The sequence below is a fragment of the Falco biarmicus genome, chromosome 2 (genome assembly GCF_023638135.1).
Source record: "Falco biarmicus isolate bFalBia1 chromosome 2, bFalBia1.pri, whole genome shotgun sequence".
NCBI classification, from domain to species: Eukaryota; Metazoa; Chordata; class Aves; order Falconiformes; family Falconidae; genus Falco; species Falco biarmicus.
Genome location: NC_079289.1, coordinates 114,846,039 through 114,861,968, shown reverse-complemented (window position 1 = coordinate 114,861,968; position 15,930 = coordinate 114,846,039). Strand labels below are relative to the sequence as shown.

The following is a 15,930-nucleotide window of genomic DNA, read 5'->3' as shown; positions in this document are numbered from 1 at the left end:
GGGAGGGGAGGGGAGGGGAGAGGAACCCCTAGAAGGGGTAAGGAAGTGCATAGCAGAATAAAATTAATCTAAAGTAGTAATACATACGTTGCTGTCAGTTTTTCTCCAATATTAAAACTGTTTCTGAAATGTAAACACAGTAGATACCACCAATACCTTACCTTCTAGGGAGTAACACCAGTGACTAATTTGATCTAGTATAATTCATTACCAAATCTTTTCTTACAGAAGGACAAAGGATGCTCAAGAACTCAAGGCTGCAGATGATTTTCAAGACTCATTTTTTACTTCGAACTCTGTACTCTATAGTAACTGACGTACATCAGACCAAGAGACTCAATTTCAACATAGAATCTTTTCTACTATATCTGAAGCCTCACACTGAAGTTCATAAACTAAAAAAATGCCACAGGAGATACTATAAATAAATAAATAAAAATCAAAAGAGACTCCCCAAACTTTTTTTGTTTCTTGGGAAATATGTTGTCATCTCCACCAAGGACCCTGAAATCTATTATTTCTAAAAGCCTTACCAGAATTCATATCCTATGTTTGTATGATGTACAGCTCTACATTTAGGTCATCTTTATTAAAAGATTTCACTCTTACATCTTTACAATCTTCCTTTGTGCAACTTGTTTTGATTCGAGTATCAAACCATCTTACAGTGCCATCTTCACCACAAGAGAGGAAAGTATAGGGATCATTTGGTACTGTCATAATCTGCTCAAAAAAAAAAAAAAAAAAAAATTAATACTTCCAGAAATACCATACCATTAATATGAAAATAAAAGCATCAGTATTTTGAGCAGCAGTAAAGACTGAAGCAATTACGGCAAGTCAAGCTTTCTGTTGAAATAAAGAGGAAAACTGAAAAACTGCTGATGTGTCTTTGTTTTCAAGAAAAGGTCTGAACTAATGAATTTAAAGCAACTGTGGAACGTCACATAAGATCAAATATTTGTAAGTCAAAACTTAGTTATTTCTATTATCTTTTAATTAGCAACGTACATCTACTGCAATCAGTTTTCAGATGAGCAATCAATTCGCTGCAATAATTCAGCAGAAGCTCAGTTTGTTCTCTATCAAGTAATCAAAGACAGTAACAAACAAAAAACCCTCAGAAGTGTGAATGACATGAAAATACTAGACGGCTTTCAGTCCCATGGGGCCATTCCTTTACATTCATAATTGTCCGCTGAAGCAGCTATACATTAAAAGGTGTTACTAACCTCCCCCCCCCTGCATTTTATATATATATATTTATTTATTTATTTAACTTTTTAAGAGAGCACTGTATTGCACCGTTTTCCTGACCTCAGCCCTACTCAAACTAGAGAAGACTCAGATGGAGTCACATGTATAGCTTCACTCAAGAAGGCCTCCTTAAAACAAAATAAAAAGGCAAGGAATGATAATATTAAAGGTGAATTCCACAGGTCAATGAATGTACATGAAAAGTCATGTTTTTACATGCTATCCTTTAAATACAAAACAGAGCATGTTGTAGAAACTAGCAGTATTTTTTTCTCTTACACTACTGCTACTATCAGTAACTTCATAGAAATTTAGAAAGCTGCAAAGATCAGTAATTGTGCAATACACTAATTCAACACAGAGTAAATGAGTGATTCTTCACATTTTTAATGCAATAATTTATTCTCCCCTTCAACTCTTAATAAATACGGATATCAGCAAATCTCTCTGAAGTGGGATTACACCGGTAATCGCTGCAGGATTCAGCATTTTGTCTTGTAATGTTTTATATATATATAAAAAATACATTTTATATATATATAAAAAATACATATATAAATTAACTAAGACAAGGTCTGCCATGCCAAATCTTACTGCTGACAAACAAAAAGTTTAGCAGGCATAACAAACCCAAGGTTTTAACAACAATGGAACAATAAACTTCTGAGCTTCGACCATTATTCCTCAATACGTTAGCATAACATAGTGAAAAGAGTGTTTTTGACTACAAATTCACTCAAATTAATCTCATTGGTGTAGTTATAAAAGCCAGCAATTGTTCTTCAATCCACGAAATCCTTCCAGCGTTTTTGCTGTATTTCGATGCAGAGCTTTTATTGAGAACATTTACTTCGTACCAAGAATGTTGCTGAACATGGTATAACACAGCGAGCCCTTATTTCTAGTAGTTGTATTTTATTTTTATTCACACTAATACTGTTTGACAATATGCATGTAATATTGCAGTACATACCTCCACTTGCACACACAATTTTTGTGCGGTGTTTAAAAACATACTAAGTACTTTATAAGCACTAAAATAGAAACTCAGAAGTGCTGACCCAAATAATTATGTCATTATTACTAAATTTAAGTTCAACAACTACACATTACATATATAATTTTCATCCTTTTTTTACTAACAAAAAAAATTCATTTTCTATTTAACTTTAAAAATATATAGCTATATGGTCATGTTACTGTATTGAAAATATGAAGGTAAGAGTTCTCCATAAAATTACATTCTTCTTCTGAAATGCAATTAACATAAAGGGCAATAAAGAAAAGCATTTGGCTGAGTAAAAATAAATGTATAAAAAATAAATTGTCCAGAAACATTTCAAGAACATGTCTCCCTCTCTCTACTTACTCTATTCTCCCCCAGAATGAAAAACAGTTGTCCAGTTATCTCACAGTTCATAACAATCTACACAAATTTCCACATTACTCTCTTTCAATTGATGTTTTTCTAACGTCTTGGACTGCCATAAACTCCAAGTTTAAAGTGCAGTACAAATTCAAACCACATTCAAATTTAGAATTGGTACCTCAGGGGCAGATGATACAAGCTTTTGTTATTTAGAGAATCCAATGAGTCAAAGTTCTATATTTAATACAATGACGTGGTTACATACAGCTGGGCAGTAACGTCATGCTATTTTGAAATTATTTTCCCACTCCAGAAACCTCTCAGTGACCAAGTTTGTTATGTCATAAAGTAAAGCTGTATCTCAGCCATTTACTTAAAAAACCCTGCTATTTATTATACTTTCATATGCCAAGGCTCAAAAAAAGATCTGCTATGCCACAAGGTAATGCATACGTTTCATGTTCAAATATCAGGTTTGAGACACAGTAACAGAATTTATAGCCTTTATAAAAGTACCTCCCAAAAGTATAATAAACCTATCCTTTTGAAGAGAGGTCAAATTGAGATATGTTAAACCTCAGTGCAAAACAGGTGAAGAAAAGTAACCTCAAAAAGAGACACGGTTGTTAAAATAGTCAGTTATACAAGGGGGTTGAGATTCCTTCCGTTACCTGTGTTGAAAAGCAGTACAAAGGACCAAAACAGTATCACACTGCTGTCACTCAAAACAATAATGTCCTCTTGTTCACATTATTTGCGGAATAAACACCATACCAAATGCCACCGGTTTGACTGTGCAATACAGCAACCATCCGTACTATCTTCAACGAATGATTTTGAAGAATTCTACTATATTCTACAACTACTTACTGCTCAGTTTAGTTGTTCTGTATGGACAACAATAAAACTTGCACCATGATTTGCCAAACTGTTAGGCTCTTCGTATCTCTTCTAAAATATTTTTCAAACTCTTACAGTCTGACAAGTTCAATTTGTTGTACCTATGAAGTTTATATTTATCATCTGGTTTAGTAACTTGCAACATGCATACCATCATTACTGATGACAAACAACACCTTGCGAAGAGACAACCAGACAACCCACATCTCATACTACAGGTTGGAAGTGTTATGTTCTAGCCTCCATTACAACCCCTGACCCAACAAGCACAACTGGCAACTGCTTTCACTGAATTTTCCCAGCCTGACCACTGGTTTGCAGCACCACCTGGTGTCAGTCACTTTATGGGATCAACCAAAGCGTTGGTCAACACAAGCTCAGGCACATCAACACTTCAGACCACCGCAGCGACTTCCACGCGGCCATCGACTCTTTCATGAGCAGCACTCTGAGCAGCCTCGCCCATAAACCCAAACCTCACACACCCAAACCCACTGCTCCAATGATACTTCTACTACTGCCTTCACCGCCCCTCGGCACCGTATCCATAACCATTCTCCTAGTCTCAAGCTCAAAGCTGCTTTATACAGTACTCACAGCTAGCTACCCAGGGGACAGAGGTACCCGTTGAGCCCCTAAGTGGCTGCCCCCAAGCCTGCAGCCCACCACCAAGGGGGGGGCTCTTATTTCCCCACGAAGTCACAGTGCAAGGACCTGACCACCCACATCCTCAAGCAGGGCATTTTGTTTTTAAGAAATAGCATCTCGGTCTCTAGAGGTTCTGGTGAAAAGCCAGGTTTTATCTGAGATACAGAGAACATCCAACCAACGCGCAGAATCCACAGAGTAGCACACAGACTACTATCTATAGTAAACTTCAGTGGGAACTGAGGCAGTTTAAGCTTCTGACCCTGGGCCATAAGGACTGATGCTATTCAAAGGCAACAGCAGTTTCTCGGGCAAAACAAATCTCCAAAATAAAAGCAGATGATGCAAGCCTGGGATCCAGAAGCGCATTTTGCAAAACTGAAAAGACAGTCTTATATTAAACCCCAGGCAAAACCATATCTAACCAAACAAAAACAGAAGAAAACCAAAACCACAAACCCCAGAAATGGAGTGAACACCACAAGGTTCTCTCAACTGACCTACACAGTTACCCTGCAGACAAGAAGCATTTTTGACAAAACCTTTAATGGAAAACATGTAATTACAAATGTAAGGACACATCTATACATGATCAAAAATTAATTCTGGCAATACTGCATCCATTTTCTTTTTTCACACAGCCTTTTCACATACACAAACACCTGATTTCTTAACAGGTATTTTTAAATATTCTGTTCACTTAACCTACAAAGAAAGATATTTAAAAGTTTGCCATGAAATCTGAGTGAAATAGTTCAAGCAGCGATCAGTTTGGCATTTTTTCCCCCTCTCTGTGTACTGTGGTAGTTAAAAAAACCAAACAAAGAAAAAATAATCAAAAACCACAGCACTGGAACATTTATAACCTATGAAGGAAATAGCAGTATTTTTTCTATTTTAAGCACAGTAAGTTTTAAAAGCAGATTTTGCTGTCAATTAAATAAATAGGTCAATAAATCTGATTATCTTCCTAACTTGAGTAACATTTTTTTTCTTCACTTGCCTATTTATAGGAACAAAACTTCCAAGCAAGGATTGAAAGCACTGGTGCTGAATCTACACATGAAGAATTAACTATGAAATCAAATAGAGAAATTACCTAAAACTATCAATAGGTTTATTCACACATGCTGAAATAAACATTTCTTAGAAGGATTTAAACTGTGAAAAAGGCATTAAACTGCTGAAAAGTTGGGGAAGGGGAGAAGAGAAGTTAAAATGCAAATCATAGCCACTGTCCCCCACTCCCCAAACTACTTTAGAAAGAAATTCACAGCACAATTTAAATCAGTTTTGCTCTGCAGAGGATTCTTTCAGTGAAGCTGTATTTAGCAGCTACATTTGCAAAGAAAGTGGTCTTAATAACACTACCTTTTGGAAAGTCTTCCATTTAATTTAGACAACTTATTTTTCTTTTAAAGCCTACTCTAAGAATGTAAAAAAAAAAAAAAAAACCAAACAAAAAAAAACCACGCACCAAAGCAAACCAAATAAGAAAAAAAACAAAACAACAAAAAAACCAAAACCAAAAATAGAAGGAAGGTTCTGCAGCTCTCACTGAAATAAAGCTTTTGGCAGTCTGGTTAAAATCTTGGGCAACAATACAAGAAAATACGTATTCTATCCATCTTAAAAATTATCAGACTTTTGTGAGATACCTCATAGGTAGTTCCATAGTGGCATGTATACTGGCATTGTCTGTTGGTCTCCGCATCTTGTTCAACATTAGTGTAAAAAATGACTCCATCTCCAGAACAAGATACAATCTGTTTGTCGTTGGTGCAGGGTAAGAATTTTGCACTAAAAATATTGGCCCTGTGTCCTGAGCGAATGGTTGTTAAAACCTAAGGAAAAGAGAAAAAGGAAGGCTGTATCAGTTTAATAATTTCAAAGGCAATGAAGAATAGGAAATAACAGACTCCGGCACTATAAAACATCAGTTATGTACAGGCTGCCAGTAACCTACAGTTTAATACACCAGAACAGAGAAGCTGTCTTTACACCGAATTTCTTTTAAGAACGAAGCAGTTCCACAAGAGACATTCACTTACGCACTTGCACAAAGTACTCTACAAAATGAAAGGACTGAAATGCAACTGCCACCTTTTGTTTTTAAAATGCTAGTGATATAAAACATCAAGTTTCTCCAAGTAAAACATTAGCCCAGGGTGATAGCGCAGCCAGCCAGCATGTCAGCGAGGAGGGATTTAGAAGATCTGGGGTATTGCGGGTCAAGAAGAATAAGGCATTGCGATCCAAGTCAACTTTATAGACTTTAAAAATTCATGCTATTCTTAAAATAAACTCACTTTATAAAGGACAACTGAAGCTTATAAGAAAGGATGTTTTGAAACCAGTCAAAAATAAAGATTTCAGAACATGATTACAGGGCAATAAGCTAAGACTTAAGTCTCAATGAATGTCATTCATCTACAGTACAGCAGAGAAGCATATAGTTTACTTTACCACCAGTTGGTTTTAAACACTTTGTGACAACTCTTTATATTTTCTAACATACTTATTAGTCTACCAAAACCAAAAAAAAACCCCCTCCATACACTTCCCTGTGCACTAGTGAACATTCTATTCTTACCTTCTTTCTCCCATCTGCAGCACTTAAACCAAACTCCATTTTCACCACTAATAGGAAAAAGATACTCACCAAGCTGTTTACAGTATTAAAATTACTTCCAAATTTCCACTCCATCAACTTAATCAAAGAAAATACTATGCAAATGAAGTTTCTCTCCGAGCAACAGCTCATGCCTAATATTTCACAAGTGCTATTTCACACCTTTTAAACAATTCACACAAAAAAAGATTAAGTGTATCTGCATATTCTGAAAGATACGCAAGGCTTAGTATTAAGAAAAATAATCAAAATCAGGAGATGTAACCCATTAATTTTATTTCAATAAATACGCTTCTTCATTTAGATTGGTTCAGATCTCTGCAATTTACTGAAAGCATTCCAAATCCAGACATTCAAAAGAAATTAGGAACTCTATCAAAAAAGCAACTCAGACCAAGAAGTCCATAAGGTACCCTAGTTCAGATTAAAGTTAAAGACATCACCTGCCCGTCCCACTTCTGATTTTACATTACTGCTACTGTGAAAGAAATATTTTTGTCCTGACAAGAAATCCTTTTTTATCTTAGTCATTAAAACCAAACTAAATAAATTTAAACTACTAGGGGCTTCTCTACCATCTTGCCAGCTCTCCATCACTTCCTCTACTGCTGAATATAAGCAAGCGGAGGGGGTTTTTTTCTTTGCTCTGGTGTACAATGTCCTTCTCTCACCAAATTGTAGATACTTCTTACTTTCCCCCCTTTTTCGCACAAGCCCAATCTAATGCCCTTGCTTTTCATGCAGACAATAGCTAATTTATTCTAATTTTCTGCTGCAGTTTTTCCCATCTGCTGATCTCAGTTTAGACATGGAGATGATGGCGCTCAAACTTGGAAAAAAACCTTCTTTTTAGATTTTTCTTTCCTTCCCTTCTTCTCGTCTCCACTGTAAACTGAAACAGCATTCAAAAAAAAAAAAAGAAGACAGTTACGCATTTTCAGTAGAGTTTTCTCACATGTGGATCTAACCTCCTCTCACATGCCCCTCAATTTCCTATGTTGCACAATGTTGCAATAAGAAGTATTAAAGTATCGCAGCAATTATTATATGCAGAAGACTTTCCATGCCCTTCTTGACTTGCACATCCTTGTACAGCCTTGACTTGTACATCCTTTTCTACTCTGGTTGTTAGGCTGCCTTGGAGGGAGGAGAAAGAGGCATACAAAGTTGCTGGTACCTAGGCAGCGAAAAAGATGAGCAAATACAACACACACAACCAATCCTCAAAAGCCTATTGTCGCTACACAGAGTGAAACAATACTACCACCTCACTCCATTGGAGTATTTTACTACCGGCATATAACAGGCTACAAATACTTAATCACTGAGGAAAAGGGGGAGGGGGAAGCAAAGGATTTCAGATGTTCTTTAAAGTAGTTGACTAGCTGTAGTAATTCTGACATCCTCATAACTTTTGTAATTTCTTAAGTAATATCTTACACAGAAAATCAATTGAAGAGGCAACAAATTCAAGAAATCAAAATGTATCTCTTAAAAGCACAGATTAAATCCTTGGGATGGGATTACTAATTTATGTAGCGATCCCAGAAGCTTGCATACAAGCTCCATCCCTAACAATAAGTATTTTCCTCCAAGGAAGCAGAATTTCTGGCAGCTACTCTGTTGCCTTCTTTAAATCTGAAATGTTTAAGTTCTGTTTACGATAAAAAGTTACCATAATGAAAAAAAAAGCATTTTTTAAGTCACGTTAAAAACTAAAACCAGTTTTAAAAAGTGGTTTTATTTCCACTCTGGCTTACTTTTTGAAAAGAAGCCTGCTGAAACAAATGCAACTCAAATATCAGTGGGTTACTAAGTTTTTCAAGATGTATTTAATTTAGGGTTCCCACTCAAGATGCCACAGAATCATTTACAATCCAGCCTTTTCAACAGTACTTCCTTTGAAGAGGTCAAACCCCCTTTAGAAGTAAAAGGAAAGCAAACCTAATGGAACCCCACCCTGCAGTGAAAAGTAGCAAACATGATTCTAGAAAAGCTGCGTATCTTCAGCCCCACTAAGCACCCCCCAAATCCTCCCCCAGCACCTTCTCCTGCAAGCTGAACCCTTTCTCTCCCAGAAGGCAAACCAGGCTGAAGATTCAAAAACCGCAAGTGTAATTAATTCCTAAGAATCCTGTCTTCACACAGGTATTAGCTAAGAGAAGTCTTGGGCTCCATTTAAAAGTTTTGAAAACTGAGTGCTCAACCTGATGGGAATACAGGAATTCCTGTCTTTTTAATCCATACTTGCAGCAGGTAGAGCCTGAGCTCCAGCCAAACTCTTCCCCCCTCCCCACCCCTCGTACTCGTGATGCCTAAAACAAGTAAAATGCAGAAGAAAAGCTCCACAAGACGAATTCTTCTCAGCCACTCCAAAACTATAATAAAGTGCTCATCCTTTTGATGTAGACTTGCAATTACTATACAAATAAAGTAACACATTTCTCCCCAGATGCACAAACACTATAAGCATATAACCTATTTAAACTTGAGAAACGTTTAGAAAAATGTCTCCTTCTGAGACACATTTCACAGTAACAATTAGTATTTGCATCTGGCCATAGATAACACAAACTGGAGTGACTTACATAAAACTCATGTAAATAAGAATTAAACAAGATTAAATGCTTCCTTACTAAATCAGATACTTTACTAACACAGAAGACTACATTGATGGCCGAAGTCTATTTTTGTTACTGTAGCCAGCTCATAACAGAAAATATGGTGATAAGGATATCTGCCAAGATGACAGAATTACAGTAGAGTTCTGGTACTAATACCAATTTGCTCCCTTTTCCTGTATTGATTTTGTTACTCAAGCCAGAGAAAATAAGCTAACACAACTGTCAGAGGCATTAAAAATCACCTCTCTAGTATGCTTCAGGAACAACACTGATTATTAAGTCTTCTTGCTAGTACCTGCTGGTTTATAATTACATTTGAATGGGCAGGGGGTGGGGGGTGGGGATAAATCTATCTGATCTGCTGTAAAATAATAACTCAGCTGACTTAAAAATAAGAAAACAAAACATCTCCTATATTTCTCATTTGGCTTAAGTACAGCAGTAGTACACAATGGGGAAACAACGCCAAACCATCCCATAAAAGCATAAAGTTTAAATTGCTGCGTTTATTAAAATGTTCCAATATTTTAATATAATTATATATTAAAGATAATGATATAGCAACTATGCTATAGTGATATATTAAAATAAACTCTGCACAGTAAATAATATTAAACACCCTTTACTTGCACAAAAAATTTTTACTTTGCAAGTCCCTCCAACAACACCCACTTGGGAATATAGCCTTCACCCATTTCATAGCTGTCCTAGATACCCTCCTCCTCTTCAGCTGAACTCCCAGTCCAGAAGAAACCCTGGTCTAGTGACACTGCTCTGAACTTCTGTCAGACTGGCACACCAACAGCTGAACGGGAGATGAAGTTTGCAAGCTATGGCTCATTTGGGGAAGCAAGGGAAGGTATCTTACCGATAAATCACAGGCAACACTCCAGATCACTATTATTTTCCCACCGCAGCTCTTCAGGAAGGCAAAATATTGCTGCCTCCATAACCTTCTATTCAAACTCTCCTCCACCAAGACCACACACACATTTTTGTTTCCCCAGCACATTTCACTTTTCAGCACCTCAAGTACTCAACCTCTGAGAAAGCAAAGGAGCGAGGACTTCGCTTGAACACTGCTGCACAGGATCCCCAGATCTATCAAACTATCAGCAGCTCCTTAACGAGCAAAGCGTGGAACACTGCTGCTGCGTGATGGATGCTAGCTGGCATTACTGGAAGCCATTCGACTGCCTCGTAACCCATGTGAGGGCAGAAGTGGAAGAAGCAGAGACCTTCACAGCACTTCCCCCTTCACAAGCCTGCTTCCCCTACTTCAGTACAAATCCTTCTCCGTCCACACACATGCACACACAAGGCAATGTAATTTCAAATGGTAATAAAGTATTTTAATCAAGATTGACACTTCAACAATATTACACAGAAAGACAACTCAGTCTGTTACATACAGCAGAAGTTAATACAGTATTTTAAAACCAAAACGAAGCCGAAAACAATTTATCTGACTATTAAGATTTCACAAGAATTACTGAATGCTATTGCTAATTCTGACACTAATCTGTTGTGAGACCATGTTCCTTTTGTGCCAGACCACCTACCGTAAAATGGGATAATACCTACGTCGCAAGGGATTAGAATGCTAAAGGTTTTAAAGCACTGTGAAGTTTATTCCCATTTATACACACTATAAAGTACCTGATATTATCTTTGTCAGATAATAACATATGAAAAATAATAACTTAAATCCTATTTGAATATTATTGAGTATCCAGAAAAAAACCCACCTTTCTGCTGTAGGGATTACTAATTACCAGATTGGTGTCATCCGAACCAGATAAAATATATTCTCCTGTATCATTCCAGCAAATGGTATTCACCTGCATGAATTAACAAAAATTAGTTAGTCTAGACTTAGATTAATTCAATTTTCAGAATATTAAAACATCGATACTCATCCAACACTACAGAAATAGGAGTTAACAAATTCAATTGAAATTGTGTAATTTCTAAGCAGCTAGCACAAAAAGAAAAATTGTGGGTTTAAAACAAATTGATAAGGGAATCACCTGCTTCATCTATGGCATCTCAATTACTCCCTCTGCTCCTGAAGAGTCCATCAGGTAAATTAAGCTTTCCCACAAAGGCCTCAGTAGCCGCAATTTTACATATTCAGGTGTTTTAATGTACCAAATCTACTCCACAGAGTTCTCCAAATTTGAACGAGAGGGTATCACAATGCTCTCGTTATTGTATCTTCACCATATCCAAATTCTGAGCATCTACTCTCTGTATACTTTTCAGTGACCACACCTTCTCAGGGATCACACGAAAAGCACCGCAGAATCCATCCCAGATCCCTTTTGAGAGGTGTGAGCATGCTGGGAAAGAATCATCCTACAGTGAGGTACAGAATCATAGCGGGAGAACTTTACAATATATTTCCTTATCAATTCTCCTTTTCACAAGACTGTGCTTCATAATGTGTCAATGAAATAAAGCTGTAAAAGCACTCAAAATCCAGGAAGCTCAGAAAGGATCCTTACAGTAACCTGTCTTCAAGCAGCAGCTCATGCACAAGCACCGAAGTCTGCATGCGTGACCACTGCTATTCCAAGTAGCCTCTAAAATAGCTTTACGTGTCAAACTGCAGCCATCAACATCTTCTGTTGGCTATATTCTGTTGGCAGAATAACTGCCTTAGTGTGGTGTATCGGAGTGGACAATATAATTCGTAAAAAAACCACTTGGTTCTCAATTGTATTTTTTAAAAATTTTATTCAAGTATTTCATTCTGAGCCCAAAAGACAGACATCTTTTTGTTTAAAATAAATATGCCCATTTTAGTTACTATTTCAGTCACAAGCTCAGTTGGGGTCCTTAATTAGGCAACGTTGCAAAATCGGAATTAGCTGTTTCAGATGGATCATATAGGCAACAACTTGACATACCCATTACAGAGCTTTAAATGCACTCTTGCCGCTCAAAAGAGAGAGATCTTCATGTTACAACAGACATGCCTATGGCAGAGTTAGTTCAGTGCTCAGCAGCAGTCAAATAATATCAGGAATCGTTAGGAAGTGCTCGCAAAAGCAAATGTCATTCTGTCAGTGTATACATCCATGCATGGCAAATCCGTGTCTTCCACACTACACAGTTTGGGTTCATATCCCACTCCCATATTTTCCATTTCCATTACTCCCCATTTGAAAAGAGAAGTTACCAAAAAGAATTACTAGGATGTTCACAGGTATCTAACACTTTCTCGCTAGAAGCAATTAATTTGTACTACTCTCGGGAGGGGATATGACAGAAGCTTACGAAATCATGAATGACAAGGAAAAAAAAAAATTTTTTGTGGCTCTTTACAGTACTGGAAATGGAAGGCCTCCAATGAAACCATCACATGACACACACGGCATTTTAGTAAAACTGGAATTCATTGTCACAGAATGTCCTAAACACCAGAAGTGGAAGAATATAAATATTCATAAAAGAAGAATGAAAAACGATCAGAAACAAAGATGCAACTTTCACCCCCACCTGCCCATCAAAATGCGATGCGTCCTCCAGCACACCCTTCAAGTACTGCCTGCCTGCCCTGCCTCAGCTTTCCTCAAAAATCGTTACTGGCCGCTCTTCGGGCCAAGTTATCAGGCTTGACTGAGCATCGGTATGACCTTGCATGGCTACTCTGATGATTTTATAACCCTGACTGTCAATCACCAAGAACCACGAATTCAGCTAGCCCCCAGCTAGCCCCCAGATCCATCTATCATTGAAGTAACCTGCCCTGACAACAACTGTACTCCCAAAATACTGTCAAACATAGCACAGTGCTACAGCTAGGGCAAACACACAACCCCAGAATAGTCGTCTTCATCTACAGTTACTTTCAGGCAGAAAAATACTAGCATTGCCCTAAAGAAACCGAAATGCTAATACAAGGATACAAGAATAGAACCAAGAACAAAATGCTGAAAAACCAGGGAAGCTGCCAAAAAACTAAAAAACATGCCGTGAGAAGGACGCGCTAGCACAAAAATGAAACAAATTGAGGGGGGTAGGAGTATGTGTCTAAAAGCAAAATCTGAAGAACAGGAAAGCAGAGAAAGCACTGAAGATGCAAAGGGGAGACATGATTACCTAAATGGCAGCGACACAAACCTACACAAGACATCAATCATTCTCCTTCTAAATTCCAATTTCATTGCACTGATTTGTCTCAGGGTTGAGCGACTTCAATACACCCTATCCAGGCAGAAGTTGGTTCAGAAAAATTCCTGAAGTGCGATGACATAACCAAATGTGTGCTAGGGGTCTATAACTAAACAGGCTCTTTATTCTGTACCAGCTCACCATCCCAACATCACTGGCAAAAAATACCTCCAAAAAATGACAAAGTCTTTCACTGGAGTAAGCTTGATTTTTTTTTTTTTTTTCTCCCAGAGAACATCAACTTTCCAGTAAGGGATCAGTCAATACATTTCTCAGTGTTCAGTACAACCTATTGACCAACAGCAAATAACCCCAATAAATATGCATACGGATCACTAAAAACCGATGAGAACTTTTTTTAATCTGCTGTAATCAAGCATGTCTCATTCCACGGTAGCAACCCTACTATTAAAATGCACTGTAAAATGAGGAGTGCCTAGAAAATTGGTCGTATTTCAAAACCATGTAGAAAAACTATGTACCTGTTACCTTCACGGCTGTTCAACACCCAACTAAAAGCATAACATAACAGTTACTACATTAAGGGCTTAAAATTCTTGGAAAAAGGTGTTAGAGCCAAAAGAAAAGGTATAACAAACACAAATGACAGTTACTAACGAGATGAGAAGAGCCAAAAGGTGCATAATTCCCTTTTTTCCATGGAGTATTTCACATTAACAACTGTATCTAATTTTATTTGCCACTCAACTAGCCTTGAAAGGAAGCAGCAGGCACTTTTGATTCATTAGTCAAATAGTAAAAAATAAATTTATTATCTCTGTGTTTTCCTCAAAGGCAACGCAGGAAGGAGCTCAGCCAATCCTTAAAAACCTGAAAAAGAAAACTCCTTCCTTCTATGTAATGTAACAGTAGAATTAACTCTTTTCTGAACTAGGATAGATTAACAGAATACAAGAAATAGAAGAAAGGAAATAAAAAGTACTGTAGATATCAAAATCATCAGTAAGATCTCCCAAGCAAGGAATGGGGTGAAAAGGCACTACTTTTCATCTGTGGAGGAAAAGGTAAAAACTGCACACCCTAACAATATGCAGACAAATTTCCTATACTAATTTAAGCACAGCTTTTGAGGCCTACATCTAAAAATTACTTGTTCTTTATAGTGCCACCCTGAAGGAGATGTACGCCACCCAGGACACTTGTGTGTTACTGAACTGAATGCCTATACACAGAAATGAGAAATTATTCCTCCAGGTAATCCTCTTTATTTTAAAACGTAGTATTTGCCCATGTCAAAGGCTCCATCGTCCTGTGCATCCTGCAGTTCTACCTTCCACAGCTTTCACAGGACCAGAACTGGAAGACTCCAATTCAATATGGTTTAGAGTTCCTTTCTCCTCTACTTTCCTCGCACTGCATCGCTGCTGGTCCAGTCCAATTCTCTTTCGGCATTTCTCCTCCTTCACACAGAAAGCATCCCACCTAACACTACACATCTCATCGTCTCAAGGTCCCTTGAGTTAACATGGAAAATGGCAACTTCTGGCATACGTATGACCTCACTGAACTGGACAATGTGAATCTCGTTGGAAGAGGCAGACGACACCCTGGAAGGATGATAAGGCTACAAGCAGACACCCGTGATTCACTAATTCAATCACTTCACACACTACTGCTAGAAACTGCGTCTTCAAACGAAGTGGAAAAGCACACTATCTCAAAGACAACGGCATCTAAACTCTGAGATGATAAATACTCGTACCTCAAACAAAAAGGCACTGTGGTAATACGACTGCTACAAAACTATGTGTACTTGAAGTAATTCATAGAACTATTCCCTTCAAAGATGTTGTACCTGAGCATGATTATACATACAGTCATATTTCCCACAGGATCTCTCTTGTGTGTAACATAGATCAAATGGTAAGTAGGAAGTTGGACTTAACTTTTATCCTCAATTAGAAAAAAAAAAAATAATCTTGCCTTAAGTAAGTTGTCCACCGTGTCCAATTACACAGCATGCTTTATATAGAAAATACAAGTCACAACTTATTCCACAGAAGAATGCAAACGTTCTTAATAAAAAAACAAAACAAAAAAACCCCAAACCAACCCCCACCCTCCAACAAACCCCAATCACCCCCAAAAAAACCAAATCCAGAAACACCCTTAATAAGACAACTATGGCATTCATTCCTCACATTTCAAATGCATGCTGATTCAGCAATTATGGGGAAAATTAAAGACTAATATGATCATTTCTGACTGATGGTATAAGGATATTAATCAGTAAGGGCATTGGAATATCATTTACTTTTATTTCACAGATTTTTTTGAAAGCAAGTAGTAAGAAATTATAC

At 37.4% G+C, this 15,930-nt stretch overlaps 1 protein-coding gene across 4 annotated transcripts in view; it reads right to left on the bottom strand.

Moving 5' to 3' along the window:
- Positions 1-15,930, bottom strand: part of DCAF6 (DDB1 and CUL4 associated factor 6) — a 90,619-nt gene that overhangs the window by 56,556 nt on the left and 18,133 nt on the right. For all 4 annotated transcript variants that reach the window (XM_056327759.1, XM_056327756.1, XM_056327757.1 and 1 more), the window contains exons 3-5: positions 11,179-11,271; positions 5,833-6,018; positions 610-723 (exon numbers count right to left, since the gene is read on the bottom strand). In XM_056327759.1, the coding sequence (XP_056183734.1) occupies positions 610-723; positions 5,833-6,018; positions 11,179-11,271 (393 nt within the window). The remainder of the gene's footprint in view (positions 1-609; positions 724-5,832; positions 6,019-11,178; positions 11,272-15,930) is intronic.